The following is a 20,473-nucleotide window of genomic DNA, read 5'->3' on the forward strand; positions in this document are numbered from 1 at the left end:
ATAGAATTAATATTTTGAAGAATATAGGCATGGAGGAATATATTTACCATGTGGTATTAAAAAAATCTTGATCTATTTTTTTCCTGTGTGGCTCCCAACATAGTGGGACCATTTACATTACCTAGTTGTGATTAATTATATATATATATATATATATATATATATATATATATATATATATATATATATATATATATATATATATATATGTATATATGTATATATATGTATATATATATATATACACATATATACACATATATATGTGTATATATATATATATATATATATATATCGCTATATATTATTTTTTTCTAAACCCCAGTTACGAGCCAATGTAGCTTTTATTTTTTTTAAAGAACCAGATGCCAATTTCATACACCGTCCACCTTAGCCCCCCTACAAAACTGTTTGCCACCCACTGGTGCAGTAACACTGGTATATTACATATTACACCACTCCAGCAACAAAATATTAAAAAAATACAGTTTTTTTTCTTTTCTATACCTCTATATATATAAATATATATGGATATATTTATATATACATATTTATATATGTAAACACACACACGTATTTAAGACCAACCACTTACAAACCTCTTCTTGTCAGACTATTTCAAATCCCTCTGACAATAACCAGGTTACATGCAGTCCCACCCCATTCATATGTGGCTCTTTAAAATATATATTTATTTCACTACCTTCATTCCTATATATATGTACATAGTTTTTCTCCTTTGGCGGGGGTTATTAAAAAAATATGGCTGACTGCCCATCACTTTTTAAAAACAGGAAGCTACTAGGCTTACACCAGAGATGTTTATCTTTTTAAAAAGAAAACCCATGACAGTCATCCTTAGAAGATCTTTTAAATAAAATAAAATTTGGGAACGATTTAACGGACTGATTTAGAAACTTATCTAGACTGGACTATACCCCATCACTGTACAGGGTTGGCCTGTGACAGAGAGAGGGATAATCGCGCCACTGCGCGTACTCTCGTGTGCGTGTTTACACAAACATTTTTAGATATATTTTTTAGTTTTTGATAGAACTTTCACTCCAGCATTTTCAAAGAACCCTCAGGGGTTAACAAATATCCAAGGCTTTTAAGAAAAAAAGCTGACATAATCAAACCACATAGTGGCTATGGATAAAAGGTGAGCTTGTTAAGTCTTCACTCCACCACTCCCAATCTGTCCTTTTCCCTCCTCAGCCGCTGTCTGAAGAGGTGTGCGGGGCAGTGGAAGGTGAGGTACGTCTACGTGGGGGGGTCCATGAATTGTCCGAGCTGTTAGAAGGGGGAAATGGTCTGTGGGAACGCATGAGGAAGAGTTCTCCCTGCTCTCGGAGCAGAGCCTGAGCAATCAGCCCTGGAAGAGCATTGAGCGAGCCATTTAAAGAGTCAATCTTGGTCTCCATGGTCATAATTCTCTTCTCAAGGTCATCATTCCGTTCTTGTAGTTCAGACATTAGGTCATACATAACATTCTGGGTCTGAGAAATGAATTTAGAAAAAATTAATAATTTTGTACATGCACTTTAAACGTATCTATCTTACAATGGAAAGTACCCACACATTCAAATAAAACAATGTTTCACACCGAGTTATTAAAACCAAAGTGTATTTTTTGGGATAATTCAAAATGACTACTACTGTAAGTATTTAACTACAGAGATTGGAGACTGCAACATCTTAATACCTCAGCTGCCCCATGTTAAAATGTAACCTCCTTTATAGAGGATGAGTTATTATATATCATACGTAAATATATACGTATAAATACATACTTCTAAATATTTTTTAATACTTTGTATTTACAGAGCATTGTAAATCTTTTTCCTGTTTTGTTGCATTACAATTTAGAATTTAAATGGATTTAAACTTTTATTTTATGTAATGGACCTGACAAAATAGTGCAAATTGTTACAATGGAATTAAAAGATATACCTTGTTTAAAAAAAATAAAAAACCTAAACTTAAAAGCTGTGAGTACATATATATTCACCCCCTTTGCCTTGAAAACCCTAAATAAGTTCTGGTCAAACCAATTAACTTCAGATGTCACATAATTAGTGAATAAGGTCCCCTGTGTGCAATCAAAGTGTCACATGATCCGTCACATGATGTCAGTATAAATACACCTGTTCTGAATCTCCTGAGTCTACAACATCACTAAGAAAGAAACACGAAGACCAAGGAGCTCTCCAAGCAGGTCAGAGACAAAGTTGTGGAGAAGTATAGATTAGGTTTAGGTTATAAAAAAAATATCTTAAACTGTGAACATCCCACGCAGAACCAAAAAATCCATTATAATAAAATGGAAAGAATATAGTACAACTACAAACCTGACAAGACATGGCCGCCCACCAAACCTCAGACCGGGCAAGGAAAGGAGGGCATTAATAAGAGATTCAACAGAGACAACAACCATAACACTGAAGGAAATCCAAAGATCTACAGTGGAGAAGGAAGTGTCTGTCCACTATAAGCCAGGCACTCAACAGAGTGGGACTTTTAAGGAAGAGTAGCCAGAAAAAAAATAATTGCTTACAGAAAAACATAAGAAAACACGTTTTTAGGTTGCCAAACAGCATGTGGCAGACTCCCCAAACACATGGAAGAAGGTTCTCTGGTCAGATAAGACTACAATTTTACTTTTTGGCCATAATGGAAAACGCTATGTGTGGTATAAACCATCCCTTCCCATCACCCCGAGAACACCATTCCCACAGAGAACAATGGTGGTGGCGGCAGCATCATGCTGTGGGGATGCTTTTCATGGGCAGGGACTGCAAAACTGGTCATGATTGAAGGAAAGATGGATGACTGTAAATACAAAGCAATTCTTGAGAAAACCTGTTTCAGTCTGCCAAAGATTAGAGACTGGGACAGACGTTCACCTTTCTCCCGGACAATGACCCTAAATATACTGCTAAAGCTACACTGGAGGGGTTTAAGGGGAAACATTTAAATGTCTTGTAATGATCGAGTCAAAGCCCAGACATCAATTCAATTGAGAATCTGTGGCATGACTTGAAGACTACTGTACACCAACACAACTCATCTAACTTAAAGGAGTTGAAGCAGTTTTGCCAGGGAGAATGGGCAAAAATCACAGTGTCTGAATGTACTAAGCTAATAGAGACTTATCCCAAGAGAGTTGTATCTGTAATTGTAGCAAAAGGTGGCTGCACAAAGCAATGAGTTTCTGGGGGTAAAAACTTATGTCTTAAGTATTGTTTTTTGTCTTAAGTATTATTTGTGTAACAGTAAAAATATTTTTGCACCTTCCAAGTTGTAGGCCTGTTATGTAAATGAAATGGAACAATCCCCCCAAAAATACAGTTTAATTCAAGGTTATATTGCAACAAAGCAGGAAAAACATCCGCAAGGCCCTGTACATTAGTTTAAAAGAAAAAAAAAAAACAACCACCAAAATCTTTTATCATGACAGTGTTTTCCCACTATAGTGGGGGTCTGACTGCTTAGTCCCTCACAGACCCCAAGAAATAAGTTTACTACAAAGAGATTTATACAGCATTTGATTTTGATAAGAGAAGTATAAATCTGTATGCAACAAGCTACCTCTAGTGGTGGCTGCAGGCACAAGGAATATTTGTACCATTTAAATGTGTGTAAAAACATTTACGATAACTTGTAATTTATCGATTTAAATCCCTGCTAACTCTGGACTTAAGAGTCCAGTGGGTGGTCCTACTCAGTGATTGCCAGCGCTATTTCTGTATTCACACTCATACAGGGAAGGCTGTCAATCAATGGTTGAAACCACCCACTGGACTTTTCAACACACACTGAACAATATATATATAATTATATCTTCTCAGCTCCTGTTGCTTTATAATATAATGACTAAGATTATACAGCATGTTCAACATGACAGGTTTCCTTTAAAAAGATCCTGTCCGCAGGATCATGCTGCCCTAACCACTGGCAGCATTAAATAGTGACAGGTGTCCTTATTACGGCAAACTATATTTTACTCTGAAGCACTGTGACCTTTCAGAGAAAACATAGTTTTAAAAAATGCCATGCTTGGGGAGAAATGTCCTATGGCTGGCTTTCTTCCAGCTTCTCCCTTCCCTGGCTCAGCTTGATTGACAGGTCTCGCTTTATAGGCAAATATAATATCTATATCTTACTATAATATCTTATTAGGGAAAAGTGTTATCATCTTCATTTTCCAGCAGCCTGTAGTACCTCTTTCCCTGCCTGCAGGATATCTAAATGTCCAGAAAGCTCTTTAGTCAACAAAATGACTGTCTAGTAAAACTGTAAATACTAGACGGGGAGTAAATCAAAAAGGCATCATGTTGCAGCTCTCTTTCTGAGACTTAAAGAGGACCTTTCACTAGGTCTTATAAGCTCAACTGGTTATCTGGCCTAAATAGCGCTATCTCCCTGATTCCAGTGCTGTTTTTTTTTTCCTATAGCCCCCGTTCCAGAGATATTGCCCACTGTTGTGTTGGCTCCCGCTATGATAATTTGCTGTAGTTAGCCAACAGGGTGGAGCTAGCTTCCCTGCCTCTGATGCTGACCCATCAATGTGAGGCAGCTTGAGGGTAGTTCACCCCTGGTGGCTAACTACAGCAAATTAGCATCGATGGAGACAACACAACAGTGAGCCATATCTCTGGAACGGGTGGTACAGGAAAAAACAAAACAGCGCTGTAATCAGGGAGACAGCGCTATATAGGTCAGTACACCAGTTCAACTTATATGACTTAGTGACAGGTTCTCTTTAATCTGTCAGACGAGAGGGAGAGCAGCAGGGGGTATTATGTTACAGTCTCTCTGCCTCTGGTTGAGACTCATACTGTAGGAGGGGAGGGGGAGCAGCAGAGGGTATCATGTTACAGTCTTTCTGCCTCTGTTTGAGACTCATACTGTGAGAGGGGAGGGGCAGGGGGCATCATGTTACAGTCTCTATGCCTCTGTTTGAGAATCATACTGTGAGAGGGGAGGGGGAGCAGCAGGGGGTATCATGTTACAGTCTCTCGGCCTCTGGTTGAGACTAATACTGTGAGAGGGAAGGGGGGCAGCAAGGGTATCATGTTACAGTCTTTCTGCCTCTGTTTGAGACTCATACTGTAAGAGGGGAGGGGGAGCAGCAGGGGGTATCATGTTACAGTCTCTCTGTCTCTGGTTGAGACTCATACTGTGAGAGAGGAGGGGGAGCAGCAGGGGGTATAATGTTACAATCTCCCTGCCTCAGCCTCTAGGTGACGAGAGGAGAGGGAGCAGCCCTTGGGAGGCAGCTGATTGGTCCAGCCACACAGCACAGCTCTCCAACTCCACAGCAGGAAAAGCCCTCCCACTTAACACAGAAAGGGCCTGTTCACATCAGTGTTGGCTTTCCGTTCAGGGGTTCCATCGGAGGTTTCCGTCTGGTGAACCCTGCAATGGAAAGTCAAACTGAAACCACAGCTTCCGTTTCAGTCACCATTGATATCAATGGTGACGGAAACATTGCTAATGGTTTCCGTTTGTCATTGTTCCGGCAGGTACCCCGGAACGGAAAGCCAATGCTGATGTGAACAGGTCCTTATAGAGATAACATTTACATTTAAATATATCATGTAGAGGGGAAGAAAATAACCAAAACATGCATATTAGACACACGATTTCTTGCTGCAGTACATTTAATATACATCTACAGGTGTCTAAGGAGGGATTGGATAGTGTTTTTTTAAATATAGATATACTTTAGGCATAAAACTCTTGCAAGTGTTTTTTTGCTAATAATAAAAAAAAAGACGTAAGAGAAGAGGATGCCAACGCAACTGTAATAGGAGGTCAGGTCTGGGTCCCAGAGGCAGAACTTAGAGGCCCCACCAAATTTTTGCCCAGGGGTCACCAACAACCTCCAATGAGGCGAGCAGCCGAGCAAAATATGTCTAAAGCTGCTGTCTCATCAGAGACAAACCCTTTTAGATTAGAGCCACTGGCCAGTCAGACATGTACTACATGGAAGGCTTGAGTCTGCCGTAGCAGGTAGCTGCTCTTACAAAGTGTCTCTTTGATCTGGCTCATAGCTCTTGATTTGGAACCCTTTGTCGATTATATGCCCTAATCGGACAGATGGACAGTATATATTCACTGAAAACTGAAGGACATCTATTAGAAATAAATTAAATGTAACTTTTTAAATTGTATTGTTTAGAAAGCTATAGTCACAGCTACAGATGTAGCCAATTTTATCTTGACTCTGATAACTTGCTTCAGCGGGATATCACACAGCAAAAGCCATTGAAAAGTCATTGAAAAAGTACATTTAAAGTTTCTTGACACTGTATTTAATGCGTTATAAGTCAAGATAAAGATGGCTACATCTGTATAGTTTCTTCGGTGAAAAGTGTCATTAGGCTGTTATCAATGCTGGATGCAGATTAATCTAACCACAAGTTGTTATATTAAAGAATGTGCAAACCCCCCATGACACTTTGCAGATGGGCTATTATACAGGCTGACTACTAGCAATGCCCCTAGAAACACTAATTCTTTACTAGAGATATCTATAGAGTGGCACACAGGTTGGCAAATTCTTATTAATGACACAGCTGGGACTATAGCTTTTTAAATAAATTTAAAAGTGAGTTTTAACTTCTTTATTTCTAAAAGATGTCCTTCAGTTTACAAAGGAAAATATTGGTATGGCAAGATGAAGCTATTTCAACATTTGTAACTGAAATCTTTAACTATAAGGAATGAAGGAGTTCACTCTACTGCCTATTTTAACCTAAAATGTCATTGCATTACAGGTATTAGCAAAATGCCGGAGTATGTTCATTCACAATGTCTGCTGAGTACATAAGTAAAGCTCACCTTTGCTAAATCCACCAGAGTGTTGGCTTGATCATTCAGCTTCCTCTGTTCCATTTTCACACTGCGTAACCTGTAAGTTACAAAACAGTTAGGTTCATATGGCAAACCTACCTCCCAAACAGCCAGTCACATGACACATGCAAAGCAACTGACATCTTTCCTTACCCCACAAAAATTTAAGCTGGCTAAATAAAATAATCCTTTGCAGCACGCAAACATTTCTAAAAGTAGGAGGATTCAGTGCTGTCAGGGTTCTTCATGTATTAGTTCATGCAAAGTTAATTGAAAATGAGCGAGCAAAAAGTTATCATTTTCATAGCATAACTTAGGACCTTTTCATGTGAAATAGGTCTGTACATTGCTGGACAACTTGTGATGGGATAGAGATTGGAAGTACGTTAAGCATCTTTGCATGCGTCAGTATGAATTACGCCTTTCATTATCATTGTTTCTGATAGAAAGCAGAAGTTCGAGTGAAACTGCAGCAGCCACTGCAACCCTTTCTTAAAGTGAATATGCTGCTTCCTATTATGACAGTCATTTTAAACCATGATGCCTATTTAATACTAAAGATGAAATAGAAAAAATTGGAAAAATCACTTTTATTGGGCATCAACTGATAAAGTCCGACTTTACTTTGACTTATCTTATGTAGCCATTCAAAAAGAGGCCTACCACTTTGGTTCTCTTATGATGTCATGCATATATCAAAAAGTTCTTCGGATGATTAATCTTTATAGTATATTCACTGGATCGGCAGGGATCTGATAGCTGGGACCCTCCCCAATCCCAAGAACAGGGTTCTTTCCATGCATGCTTCTTCCATTATAGCCTAAGAATAACATGTGAGTGTGCAGATACTTGTAGGTGGGTGTCACTAGATATGCCATAAAAGTCAACTGTCAGAAATTCCATTTCAAATCTAAGAGGGCAATAGGCTAGCAAATACCTCTGGCATCATAGAAAAATCAGTACTAGCTCCTGTGGCAAAACTGTACCTAACTGAAGCACATATACGAGAATTTAATATATGATAACTTTATTGGGAGATGACCTAAATGTGCAGATTCTAACTCTATGTAATCTATGCAATGCCTCCCTAGGTTCTGTCAGGCGGCATGGTTATAAAAGTCAGAATCATCACAGAACGCAGCATGGTCAATGCTCAGAGAAAAGGAAAATAAAAAGAACAGCCAGGTTTTCTCATTCGTTGAATGAATGAAAAACCACAAGATTTTAGAGATGAAGACCACAACTTTGCAGTTATTTAAATTCCCATGCAGGCAAGCACCAATACATCTGGAGAGGTTACTCATTGGAGACGTGGTGGGGTATGGAGTGAGGAACTTACTTCTGAGCTCTGGTAGGGGATGATTTAGCAAAACAAAGACAAAACACAACATAATTTTTTGTTGTTGCTGTTAACAAACAGGACACTAAACAAACAATACAAGACTAACAACTAATTTACAGGACTAGGGAATACACTGTTGAAAACAAACCAGATGGTATATATAGACTTGGGACAGTTTGTATTTTTGACTTTTTACATCTCCATAAATCTCTTAGGCCATGTTAACCTTTTGTGTTCTGGTGTGGCATAAAGCAAAAATATGTACCAAAAATGACCCAAAAATACAGCAAATGCTAAAAACACCATGTTTTCAGTATCCAAAATGTTAGTGGGGGTTTAAAGATCTCATTCACTATAGGTAGAGATGTGTGCACAGATGTGATAGGAGGCACATGGACACTTAGTGGCTCCGTGCAATGAAACCATAGGCACTCTTTGTGCCGCGGTATGGTGCCATAATACGGAGGAATACTCTCCATATGGTATCTTATTGCATATGATATGAAGGGCATATATGATATTGGAGGCATACGGAGGTAAAATAGAGCCCCACAGACGTCTATGGGCAGTGTATCATGGCTCTGTTCAACTTGGAAGTTGTAGGGAGCCATAATGTGGTGGTGTGCATGAATTCTTAATGTAACATCTGCCTCTGCAGTTAATCCAATGTGAAAAACATGGAATAAAATACATATAAAACACCAATTGTGACCTTGGCCTAAGACCTAAGGACTACAAATACTTCTAAATTTATTTCTGACATCAACATTCCCGAGAATGTTGCCAAGCGCTTCTCGTTCCAGATTAGTCCTGGGTTTTGAAATTTGACATTTAAGCTTAAACGGCATAAATGAATTCTTCAAATTAACCTCCACATATATAGATATGTTTCAAACCTTTTTAAACTGTATTTTCAACTTCTCAACCTATAATATCACTAAACGTATTTTTAAACTTGAACCCCTTGAACAAAAGAGCTTATATTGCAGAAACATAAATAACATATGTACTTTATACAGTATTAGAAGGCTTATACTACATAGATAAGTCCATCATTTATTATTGTAACATGAGTCATGCTGAATTCTGGGGCAGTTCCAGGAGGCTTGACAATTTTGGGCTAATTTAAGTAGAAGTTTTTCTTGGATTCCAACAAAATACATAAGTGGGAGTCAAACATTTTCTACAGCTCTAAATTGATAAAAAGATATAGTAATTTTATTTGACACGTTTTCCCTTTTAGGCAGCAATTGACTCTACCGGATTTCCATGTCCTTGTATGGTGTCAATCATGATACTGCAAAATGCTTGGTTATATGTATTATCATGTGCTAATGGCCTTTCCTCTCCCTGCTTTATAGAAAGGAAGATGGCCACCCAACCACAACGCTGGAGTGTTTATTTCTTGATATTGAGAAGTATGGTTTATTTTTATTTTTTTTATCTGAGAAGTTTGAAACGATAGGGGGAGGCCCAATAGGAAATGTATTATTTCCCGACCAACGTTCTTCTTTAATCAGATAATTGGGGGTTTGGTTGATGTCTCAGGTAGTGCTAAGCTAAGGTAAGGCTAGATTCACACAGCGTTTGGAAATTATTTTGCGGGCTGACTGTATGTCCCAAAGTATGCAACTATAATCCTATATAGCTTCAAATATCTGACAGATTGCCATGAAAAGTAAATTTTCTTGCATAGAGTTGTCTTAGAAACATTGTCAACTAATTTGTCAATACTGGGGCTGCAAGATCCTGGCGTATATTGCCCCAAAACGTATGCCTAGTCGGCGTATGCCTAGTCTTTGCACCACAGAGGTTGTGTAACTTGAGCCTCAGTGGTACTGATTCTTCTGTGATAGCCTTCATTACAGACTCTCTTTTTTTATTGCTTCTTGTTTAGTCTGCCACCTACTGTATTTGGTTTTATATTTCTTCTGCATTGCTGCTATATTTTAGTGTTTCCATGGAAGCCATTTCAAGCATTAGCTAAGCAAATCTTACTGAAACGAGAGGTATGCTAGCATTCATTCATTTTGATCATAATTATTTTCTCTATTTTTACAGAGTAAAACTGGCCATATACAATGCCTTCAGAAAGTCTTCAGACCCTTTAAATTTGTTCACATTTTGTTATGTTGAGGCCTTGTGCTAAAAGAAAAAAAATGCAAGTTTCCCCCGATTATTCTGCACTCAATACACCATAATGACAAAGTGAAAACAGAATGTTAGTAATCTTTGCTGATTTATTAAAAAAGAAAATATTTCATTGACATAAGTATTCAGACCCTTTATTCAGTACTTAGTTGAAGCACCTGGATTTTCTGCCATTCTTCTCTGCAGATCCTCTCAAGCTCTGCTAGGTTGGATGGGCACCGTCAGTGGACAGTCATTTTCAGGTCTCTCCAGAGATGTTCCATTGGGTTCAAGTCAAGGCTCTGGCCGGGTCACTCAAGGACATTCACAGAGTAGTCCCTAGAATTGAGGTTTAGAATTGACACTTAGAATTGAGGTCAAAAAGTTCAATCTTGGTTTCATCAGACCCAAGAATCTTCTCACAGTCTGAGAATCCTTTAGGTGCTTTTTTGCAAACTCCAGGCGGGCTTTCATGTGTCTTTTACTGAGGAGAGGCTTTTTTCTGGCCATTCTACCATAAAGCCAAGATTGGTGGAGTGATGCAGTGATGGTTGACCTTCTAGAAGTTTCTCCCATCTGCACACAGGATCTTTGGAGCTCAGCCAAACTGACTATTGGGTTTTTGGTCACCTCTCTTACCAAGGCCTTTCTCCCCGATTACTTAGTTTGGTGGGGCGGTCAGCTCTAGGAAGAGTCCTGGTTGTTCCAAACTTCTTCCATTTAGGAATTATGGAGGCCACTGTGCTTTTGGGAATTTTCAATGCAGCAGGACTTATTTTGTACCCTTCTCCAAATCTGTGCCTTCACAATCCTGTCTCTGAGCTCTACAGGCAGTTTTTTCCTCCTCATGGCTTGTTTTTTGCTCTGCTATTCATTGTCAGCTGTGAGACCTTTATATAGACATGAGTGTGTCTTTCCAAATCATGCCCAATCAAATGAATTTACCACAAGTGGACTCCAATCAAGGTGTAGAAACATTTCAAAGATGATCTAGAGAATTGGGAGGCGACCAGAGCTAAACTTCAAGTGTCATAGCAAAGGCTGCAAATTTTTTATAAAGTTATTATGGGGTATGGAGCACAGAATGATGGGGAAAAACTTGATTTTTTATTTTATTTTAGCGCAATGCCTCAACATAACAAAATGTGAAAAAAGTGGAAGGGCCTGAAGACTTTCTGAATGCATTGTACATGAGAGAGCTGTCCAAAAGCTTTCTTACCATTACCATTAACATGCACGCTTGCCTTGGCATGACCTATCTATTATAATGTAAATATATATAGTATACTGTAAATAACAACATATGAGTATTTAACCATTTTTGTAATTTGTTTGACTTAATAGAAACTTAATATGTTAACATAGAAGAATATTGTTACCATTTATATTAGGGGTTTTATGGTACTTGGGATTTTCTTCAAAAACACCCAGAACCAGTAAGAAAAAAATCCTATAAAACGGAAATATACTTATCATTGAGTAATGGTAATTCTTATTCTTAGTCCCTCACTGCCAGTATCTGTAGTTCCTGTGTATTCATTGGGATGGAGTAATGTTGCATCAATGTACACCGGAAGCAGTGTAGCATATGATGAATTTTAACAGTAAGTGCATTTTTCTATATCTTACAGGTTCAGGGTGATATTGAAAAAACCCTAAATTCCCATAACCCTAAATATATATATATAATGGTTGAGATATCCATTTGACTATATTACAGAAAGAGCAACAGTAGAACACCAGTTAGGTCAGATTGTCGATAATGGAGTATTGTTCTATATTTTTTACAGATGAGCTTTCACATAAATGTGCTGGCAATGGTCAGCACTATAGGCCAAGTCTTCCCAAAAATATTCAGTGGACTTTAACTATGACAGGGCAATTTTTTTTCTGGAATTTTTTATTACATTTTTTTTAATAAAAAAAGCATCAAACCCTACAGCAAAGCTGTGGCAAAACCTCCAGTATCCTAATAGCAAACTTTCTTAGCTTATCTTAATTTAATACTATTTGTTGCTCACCACTAAATGGCGCTAATCTACTAATAAACTATTTTAGAATTACATTATTCCCACCTATTTAATTCTTTGTTTACCACTAGATGTCGCTTGTCGGCATCGGTGGCCATCTGTTCATCATGACAAAGTTTCATGATGTTGGCACGTGCCTCCCCTGACATGCCATAGGTGCGGACATGCAGCAAGAGTCTAGTGGGTACATAATTTTGTTTGTAATATGACTGGATGGCACCTGCTATGTAAGATGCACTGTTCGGTCTACTAAATGTACGTCAAGGGCACTGCCTAACTGCACGGTAATATGCAATTGACTAGTTCTTAATATCTGTTTTGACTTGGACCATTTAAAACATTGCTGTTCATACATACCTACACGGGTTTGAACTTTTTCCTGATCATGACCAGTCATTTATAAGAGTGCACATATATATATATATATATATATGTATATATATATATATATATATACATATAGTGCCTTGTATTCACCCGCTTTGGTGGTTTTCCTGTTTTTTTTTGCATTACAACCTTGAATCATAATGGTTTATGAGGGTGGGGGGGGTTGTACCATTTTATTTACACAACATGTCTACCACTTTGAAGGTGCAAAATATTTTTTACTGTAACACAAAAGTTAAGGCATTAACAAAGAACTTAAATGTTCAGAAGTTTTCACCCCCTCATTGTCAATACTTAGTGGAACCACATTTTGCTACAATTACAGATACAAGTCTCTTGGGATAATTCTAGTAGCTTACCACAGCTAGACACTGGGATTTTTGCCCATTCTTCCTGGCTAAACTGCTCCAACTTCTTTAAGTTAGATGGGTTACGTTGGTGTACAGCAGTCTTCGAGTCAGGCCACAGAAATTGCCCTGTATTTACTGCCATCTACCTTTACTTTATTCCTGAACTGTTTTCCAGTCCTTGCCGATGAAAAGCGTCCCCACAGCATGATGCTGCCACCACCATCACCATGGTTCTCTGTGGGAATGGTGTTCTCAGGGTAATGGGAAGTGTTGGGTTTACACCACACATAACGTTTCCCATGAAGGCTAAAAAGTTAAATTTTAGTCTCATTGACCAGAGAACCTTCTTCCATCTGTTTGGGGAATCTGCCATGTGCTGTTTGGTGAACTGAAAACGTATTTTGTGTTTTTTTTGGCCACTTTTTCATAAAGCCTCGGTCTGTAGCGTGTATGACTTATAGTTGGCCTATGGACAGATACTTCTATCTCTCCTATGGATCTTTGGAGCTCCTTCAGTGTTATCATTGCTGTCTTTGTTAAATCTCTTATTAATTCTATTGTCAGGTTTGTAGTTGTGACATATTTTTACTATTTTAATATAATGGATTTTTTTGTGGGATGTTCAAAGTTTGGGATATTATTTTATAACCCAACCCTGATTTATACTTCTGCACAACTTTTTCCTTGACCTGTTTGGAGAGCTCCTTGGTCTTCACGTTCCTTTATTAGTGATGTTGTAGACTCAGGAGATTCAGAACAGGTGTATTTATACTGACATCATGTGACCGATCATGTGACACTTTGATTGCACACAGGGGATCTTATTCACTAATTATTGGACATCTGAAGTTAATTGGTTTGACCAGAACGTATTTAGGGGTTTCATAGCAAAGTGGGTGAATACATATGCGCTCATAACTTTTTTCCGTATATATATATATATATATATATATATATATATATATATATATATAGATTAGTAAAGAAAGTCTTGCAGCACTCCAATAGGAAAAATCGTGAACTTTATTCAGTCCACATCAAGCAAAGGAGCAACGTTTCTGTCCTACAATAGGACCTTTCTCAATCGTCATCCCAGGAGGCCGGTCTGGATGACGTCAAAGGGCCGACCTCCTGGGATGACGCTTCATCTCATGTGATCGCCGCTGTAGCCAATCACAGGCAGCGGATTCCTGGGATAAAATGTCATCCCAGGAGGTTGGCCTGCTAGCAGGCCGGCTAAATGCTCAGCAGTTTTCGGCAGTGGACATTCAGAACGAAAAACTGCACCACAATTTGGTGCGGTTTTTCACCCGGAATTCCATGTGGCCTCCGGGGAGGATACCAGATACTGCGGCTCGGTACCAAATGATCTATGGCCCAATATTGGTCCATGGCCCAGTGGTTGGGGATCACGGTCTTACACTATGTGAAGAGAGTCTCAGATTCTGCAGTTTGAGAAACGGAGCTAGAGAACTCAAATCTATTGAACTTTCATGGGAGGACAAGTCATAGGTCTAAATTTTCCCTAAATAGCACAGCTAGAATGTTAGAAGTCTGCAGAGCTGTATGAAGAATTCTTTGATGTAACGATTGGTGACTAGAACACTTATACAAAATAAAAATAATAAAGGTATAATATTGTCAATGTATTGACTATAGACCTTGCTAAAAATCTGTCTGCCTCTTCTATATCTATATAATGTCCTAAAGTGTAAGTCCTCTTTTTGTAAACCCACATTTATTGGAATTTACATGAGCAGCAGATCGGCATCTGATTTATGAAAGTTTGCGTCTGCTGCCACATATGGACTAATTAATTTCTAAATATATATTTATTCCAGTCGCAGCTTCAGTTTTTTGTTCTAGAGCTCCAAATCCTGTGTATAAACAGTATTATATGATAAAATCCTGCCTGACTGAAGCCACCACCAGGGGTATTTCAGGATCTTCCTGCTCACTCTTTTATTATTGAGGATAATTTTACCCATCACCAATGACAGCACCCCTGAAGAGGACTTCCCCTTCGATGGACAGAAAACCTGAAAATATAAAAGTGGGCACACCTCCCCACACACCCAGTTTAGGTTTCCTGTCCTCCGGATGGGATAGCCTGTGGAACCATTTCAGTAACTCTAAAGCATCAGGACACACTGTCAGGGCTGCAGATCCTCATTGTAGACCTTACCTTTTCGTGGGGCTTCTCTGTTTGTGTAAGAGGCTTCTGAGAGACACCACTGGTCCACGTTCATCGTCAGTTGTGGCGACGGGGTTACGTCCAGAAAGCGTCTAACCAAGTGACCCTTGCATGAAGGAGAGGCCTACAGGGCGCCAATGCCAGAGGCATGTCCCAGCCAGTCCTCAGCCTAGTTAGGCTGGAATCCACCATAGCTCCTTCCACTGAGCAAGACCCAGGTTGTCTGATTCGGCCGTTGAAGAAGCAGGGCACACTAAAACCTTACGTCAGCCATGCTTAAATACTGTCATGATGAAAGAGTCATCCAATCTAGCCTCTAGCATTAAAAATAATCTTTTGGCTGAATTTCCAAAGTACCTCCTCTGGCCGTACGAGCAGGTAGGACTCTTCTTCCGGTGATGGAGTATTAGCAGATGAAGGTGAACTAGAGTCCAGTAGTATTACCATCTCAGATGAGGATACGGAGATAAAAAAAAAACTTTTTTCTACTGATGACACTGATCAACTACTAAAAGCAGTATGGGCGACTACGAATATTGAAGACCCTAAAAAAAAAATTTGCAATACAAGACGTAATGTTTGAAGGTATAGGTACTAAAAAGCAGAGAGCTTTTTCCATCCATAAAAATGTGGCTAGTCTAATTAAAAGTAAATGGAAAAACACAGACAAGAAGGTTTTTGCGACAAAAGTTTTTAAAAGTAAATACTTATTAGAAGATTATGAGATAATGCCCCTAGTCTAGATGCTCCAGTGGCAAAGAGTTCTAGGAAAAGTTACCCTCCCTTTGAAGATTTGGGCTCCCTATCTGATCACATGGATAGGAAGGTAGACTATTTCCTTAAAAGGGAGGCCTCAGCAGTCAACGGCCTCAACCGTTCACTTAGGACCTGGATTTCTCAGCTAAAAATTTACATCAGAGATAAAACCTCAAGGGAACCGATTCTTTTCTCTATACCTACTTGTAGCTAGAGCAGTAGGTTTTTCAGTGGACACTTCTGTGTATTCAGTCAGTTTGTCTGCTAAGGCCTCTTCCTTGTCTAAATCTGCCAGAAGGGGTATATGGCTTGAATCCTGGAAAGGGGACACTAGATGTAACGGCAGACTTTGCTCGCTTTCTTGCTCAAGAGATCTATTTGACCCTCACTTGGATGATCTCCTGGAAAACGCCTCTGATAGAAAAAAAGACTTTTGCATGCCAATAAAACGGTTTAATTCCTTTCATCCCAGCAAGTTCACAAGTAAACAGAATCAGAAAGGCCAGAACGAAGAATACAGAAAATCTAGATCCCCCAACAAAAAAAATAATATTTCTCTCTACTCCCCAAAATGAAACAAGTAACAAGGACACCAGAAGAAAAGTGTCTTCTGTCATTTTTTGTTCAGCAATGGCAGGAAATGTTTTCAAATGATTGGATTCTAGGCATAATAGCATCAGGCTATTGCATAGAATTCATTGATCTTCCTCCAAGCAAATTCAACCCGACAAAAGTTCAGAGGGACCCTATAAAAGCAGGGAATTATAGAAGCAGAAATTCTTTATTTTAATGAAAAAGAGGTTCTGATTCCCCAAATCAAATGTCCTTTCTTCCACAGAAGAAGGTTCAGCTAGTGAGGGAAATAATATCAGAGCTATTTCTTTCCCATTTGAAATCTTTCAGGCATGCAATGTTGGTTTTGGGTCTTGTAACATCCTATATCCAGCTCAGTCTAGGTCTCGAACCCTTCAGTTGGACATCCTCAGAAAACGGAATGGAGATAAACTTACTCTGGATTGTCTCTTGTATTCTTCTTCAGATGCCAGTCTGTCCCTGGTGTGGTGGCTACAGGTTAACAGCATAGTGAAGGGGTTCCCTGGGTATCATCTCTTGCAGTAAGTGTAAGCGGGGATGCAAACCCCTGGGAAGCCCACTTCAACTTCTCCTTCCTCCAAGGACTCTGTGGTCCTCAGTTAGATCAGTCCCTCTAAAATTTTAAACAGCTTCATGCAGTCCTTCAGCCTATTCAGATGGTTCTTACAACAATATTGGTCCACAAAGTAAAAATCCATTCAGACAACACCAAAGCTGTGGCTTATATAAAGAGAGAAGGGGGCACTAGGTCAAGTTTACTTATGGATCTCACAAACAGGATCTTTCCCGCAGCCGAAAAACATCTATTATCACTCTCAAAAGTGCACCCCTTACAGTCCGGGCTAAATAAACATGTTAAGCCTAACACTTTTTGAAAGTACAGGTCTCAGCCTTGAGTTAATGCTTTGATGTTAAATTAGCTGATCACCCATGGGTAAGGAGTCTAAGTTAAAACTCTCCCTCTTAAAATTGCTTTTTTTGCTGGCCATCACATCTGCATGTAGAATCAGTGAGCTTCAGGTGCTTTCTGCCTTTTCTCCTTATACCACTATCCCTGAGGATAGGGTAGTTATGAAGACTCTGACAGATTTTTTTTTTTACCCAAGGTGGTCTCTAACTTCCATAAACATCAGGAAATTGTACTTCCCTATTTTTGTGATCATCCTATGAACCCTAGAAAAAAAGGAATTCCTTAGTTTAGATTTAAGGCAATGTCTTATTCACTACCTACAGGTCACTAAAGATTGGAGATCCTCTGAAAATCTTTTCCTTCAAATCCAGGGTCCAAATAGAGGAGCCTCTGCCAATAAATCCTCCATTGGCAGATGGATTAAACAGGCAATTTATTTAGCTTACTCCAGTCAGGACCTTGTACCCCTGAGTTTTTTGGCGTACATTCCACCAGGGCAGTATCTACCTTTTGGGAAGAGAAAGCCAATGTATTATTGGACCAAATTTGTAAGGCAGCTACATTGTCCTCCCCAGATACCTTTCTCAAACATTACCGTTTACAGTTCCATGATATTTCTGATCTAGCATTTGAAGGGAAATTCCTCCAGGCTGTAGTCCCACCCTGACATGTGTTATACTCGTGTATATCTCCAGGGGCCACTGTTATGGGTGAGGGGTAATAGGCTGATTACTCGTACCGGTAATAGTTTTTTCATGAACCCATGACAGCACCCTCAGTTGTTCCACCCTATTATGGATAACTCTATTTGTGTTTATAGTTCTGTATATATCCTTTGTAGTGATATAGTGCTCTTAGATATATATTCCCCCAAGACCTTTTCATATTATTGGTGCTAGGAGTTTTCACATGGGTGGCGCATAATTAAAAAAATATATATATATATAGATATGTATAATTTCGATTCAAAATATATATATATAGACATCATAATATTGATTGTTCATTCTGAGTTCTTGCAAAGGACTGGGTGTATGAAGAGGTGTGTCCACTTTTATCTTCTCAGGTTTCCTGTCCAGCGAATGGGAAGTCCTTTCCAGGGGTGTTGTCATGTATTCATGAAAAACTGAATACGGATAAGTTCACATGGGGCGGATACGCTGCGTAAAAAGTACACAGAGTATCCGCCGCGGTGGCCGCAAGGAATTTTCGGGCCGCACACTTGCCTCTTTGTAGCGGGTTTTAGATCCCTATTGAATTCAATGGGGAAAACCGCAACAAAATACCGGATTCCGCAACCACAATTGAAATGCTGTGGCTTGAAAAAACACGCGCAGGTTGTCACGATCCGTGGGTATGTGGACCGACTAGGTCGCACCACCGTAGCAGAGAGCAGCTGGCCAAACATCAGTCTATACAAAGTCCTAGCACAAGAGTACCTGAAATAGTCCAGACAGTAGCAGAGGCTTAGGCACAGATGGAACTTGAAGCTAGATAACGCCACATGTGGCGTTATGATAACAGGCGTGGTAGATGACACCAGACGTGGTGTATGACAGCAGGCGTGACAGGTGGCACAATACGACTCCAACACTAGATAAGGCTCAGGAACAAACACAGCACGGGATACCGGATACAGGTAGCAGGGCACAGGAACACTGGGAACAGGATACGACTAAGGGACCATTTGCTAAGACTAACATAGGAATACACAACAATGCTCAGGCAAGGAGTGAAAGGGCAGAGCCCTTTTTATAGTCCAGGGTGATTTGGGAATAATGAATTAATTATTTACATGTGCGCGTGCTGGCCTTTTAAGTCCAGGAACGAGCGCGCGTACACCCTAGTGGATGCATGTGCTGGCGTCTCCAGGGAGGGAGATGTCGGCAGGAAGAGAGAGGTCTGTGGTCGGGGCCGTCATCAGGTAAGGGGAGGTGTGGGTCCGCAGCCGTTATACAGGTCAATTTGTGTGCGGAATCTCTGCAAATCATGTAAGCAGCATGTGGATGAGATTTCTTGAAATCTCATCCATTCCTCTGCTACTGTATTATGCTGTGGATTTTCAGAAAATCCGCAGTATTTACGCCATGTGTGGACCAGCCCTACCGGTAAGAGTAATCAGCCTTTTTATGTCCCAAAAATATTTTTTTCTGCTATACATAGTCTATATGTTTTTATCAACATTCTTACTAAAGCAAACTTCTCACAACATCCTCCACATATTTTCATACTTACAGTTAGACCAGGTTTACACAGTCCAGTTTTTGATGAGTCTTTCCTTTGTGCCTTTGTTTTTACGATAAACTCATGGCTTTGGAAAACAAAAGACTGCATCAAAAACTACACCCAACTGGCTGTGCTCTAAACTCAAACAATTCTGGGATACAGTCATGGCTCTTATTATAGACATCTGCAAATTATCAGGCCATCTCTCCTTAACAACGATATTTCTCATCGTGCCAGCGCAATCATTAACCAGGAAAAATAATAAATTATTATTATTACACCTTCTAACAGGGGCAAAACTACTAATTTCTCTACACTGACTATCAACGAACATCCCTTCTGTATTCCAATTGGTGAACGCTGTAGACCAGCTATATCTGAAAGAAAGAATAGCGGCAATAACCGACCGCTCTTATTTCAAGTTCCAGTATATCTGGAAACCATGGCAGGAATTTCGTACCTCCCCTTATTTACTGCATTGGCCTCCAACACATAACATAAGATTATTAGCTGAGTAAATTCTAATTTATATATATATATATATATATATATATATATATATATATATATATATAAAGATGCTTTTCACATCTACTACCTCAACACTCACCTTGGCTCTAAAATCTTCCTACTTTAGCTACTCGTTTTTTTTTTTCAGTTTATAATCTAATTCAAAGACCCATATAAAATGTA

The 20,473-nt window shown here is 39.2% G+C and overlaps 1 protein-coding gene across 2 annotated transcripts in view; it reads right to left on the reverse strand.

The window, feature by feature from the left end:
- Positions 1 to 299: 299 nt before the first annotated feature.
- Positions 300 to 20,473, reverse strand: part of KCNN1 (potassium calcium-activated channel subfamily N member 1) — a 121,426-nt gene continuing 101,252 nt past the window's right edge. For both annotated transcript variants that reach the window (XM_075825305.1, XM_075825304.1), the window contains 2 exons: positions 6,850 to 6,919; positions 300 to 1,499 (listed from right to left, as the gene is read on the reverse strand). In XM_075825305.1, the coding sequence (XP_075681420.1) occupies positions 1,215 to 1,499; positions 6,850 to 6,919 (355 nt within the window). In that variant the 3' untranslated portion in view covers positions 300 to 1,214. The remainder of the gene's footprint in view (positions 1,500 to 6,849; positions 6,920 to 20,473) is intronic.

This window comes from Rhinoderma darwinii, chromosome 1, assembly GCF_050947455.1.
Source record: "Rhinoderma darwinii isolate aRhiDar2 chromosome 1, aRhiDar2.hap1, whole genome shotgun sequence".
Classification (NCBI taxonomy): domain Eukaryota; kingdom Metazoa; phylum Chordata; class Amphibia; order Anura; family Rhinodermatidae; genus Rhinoderma; species Rhinoderma darwinii.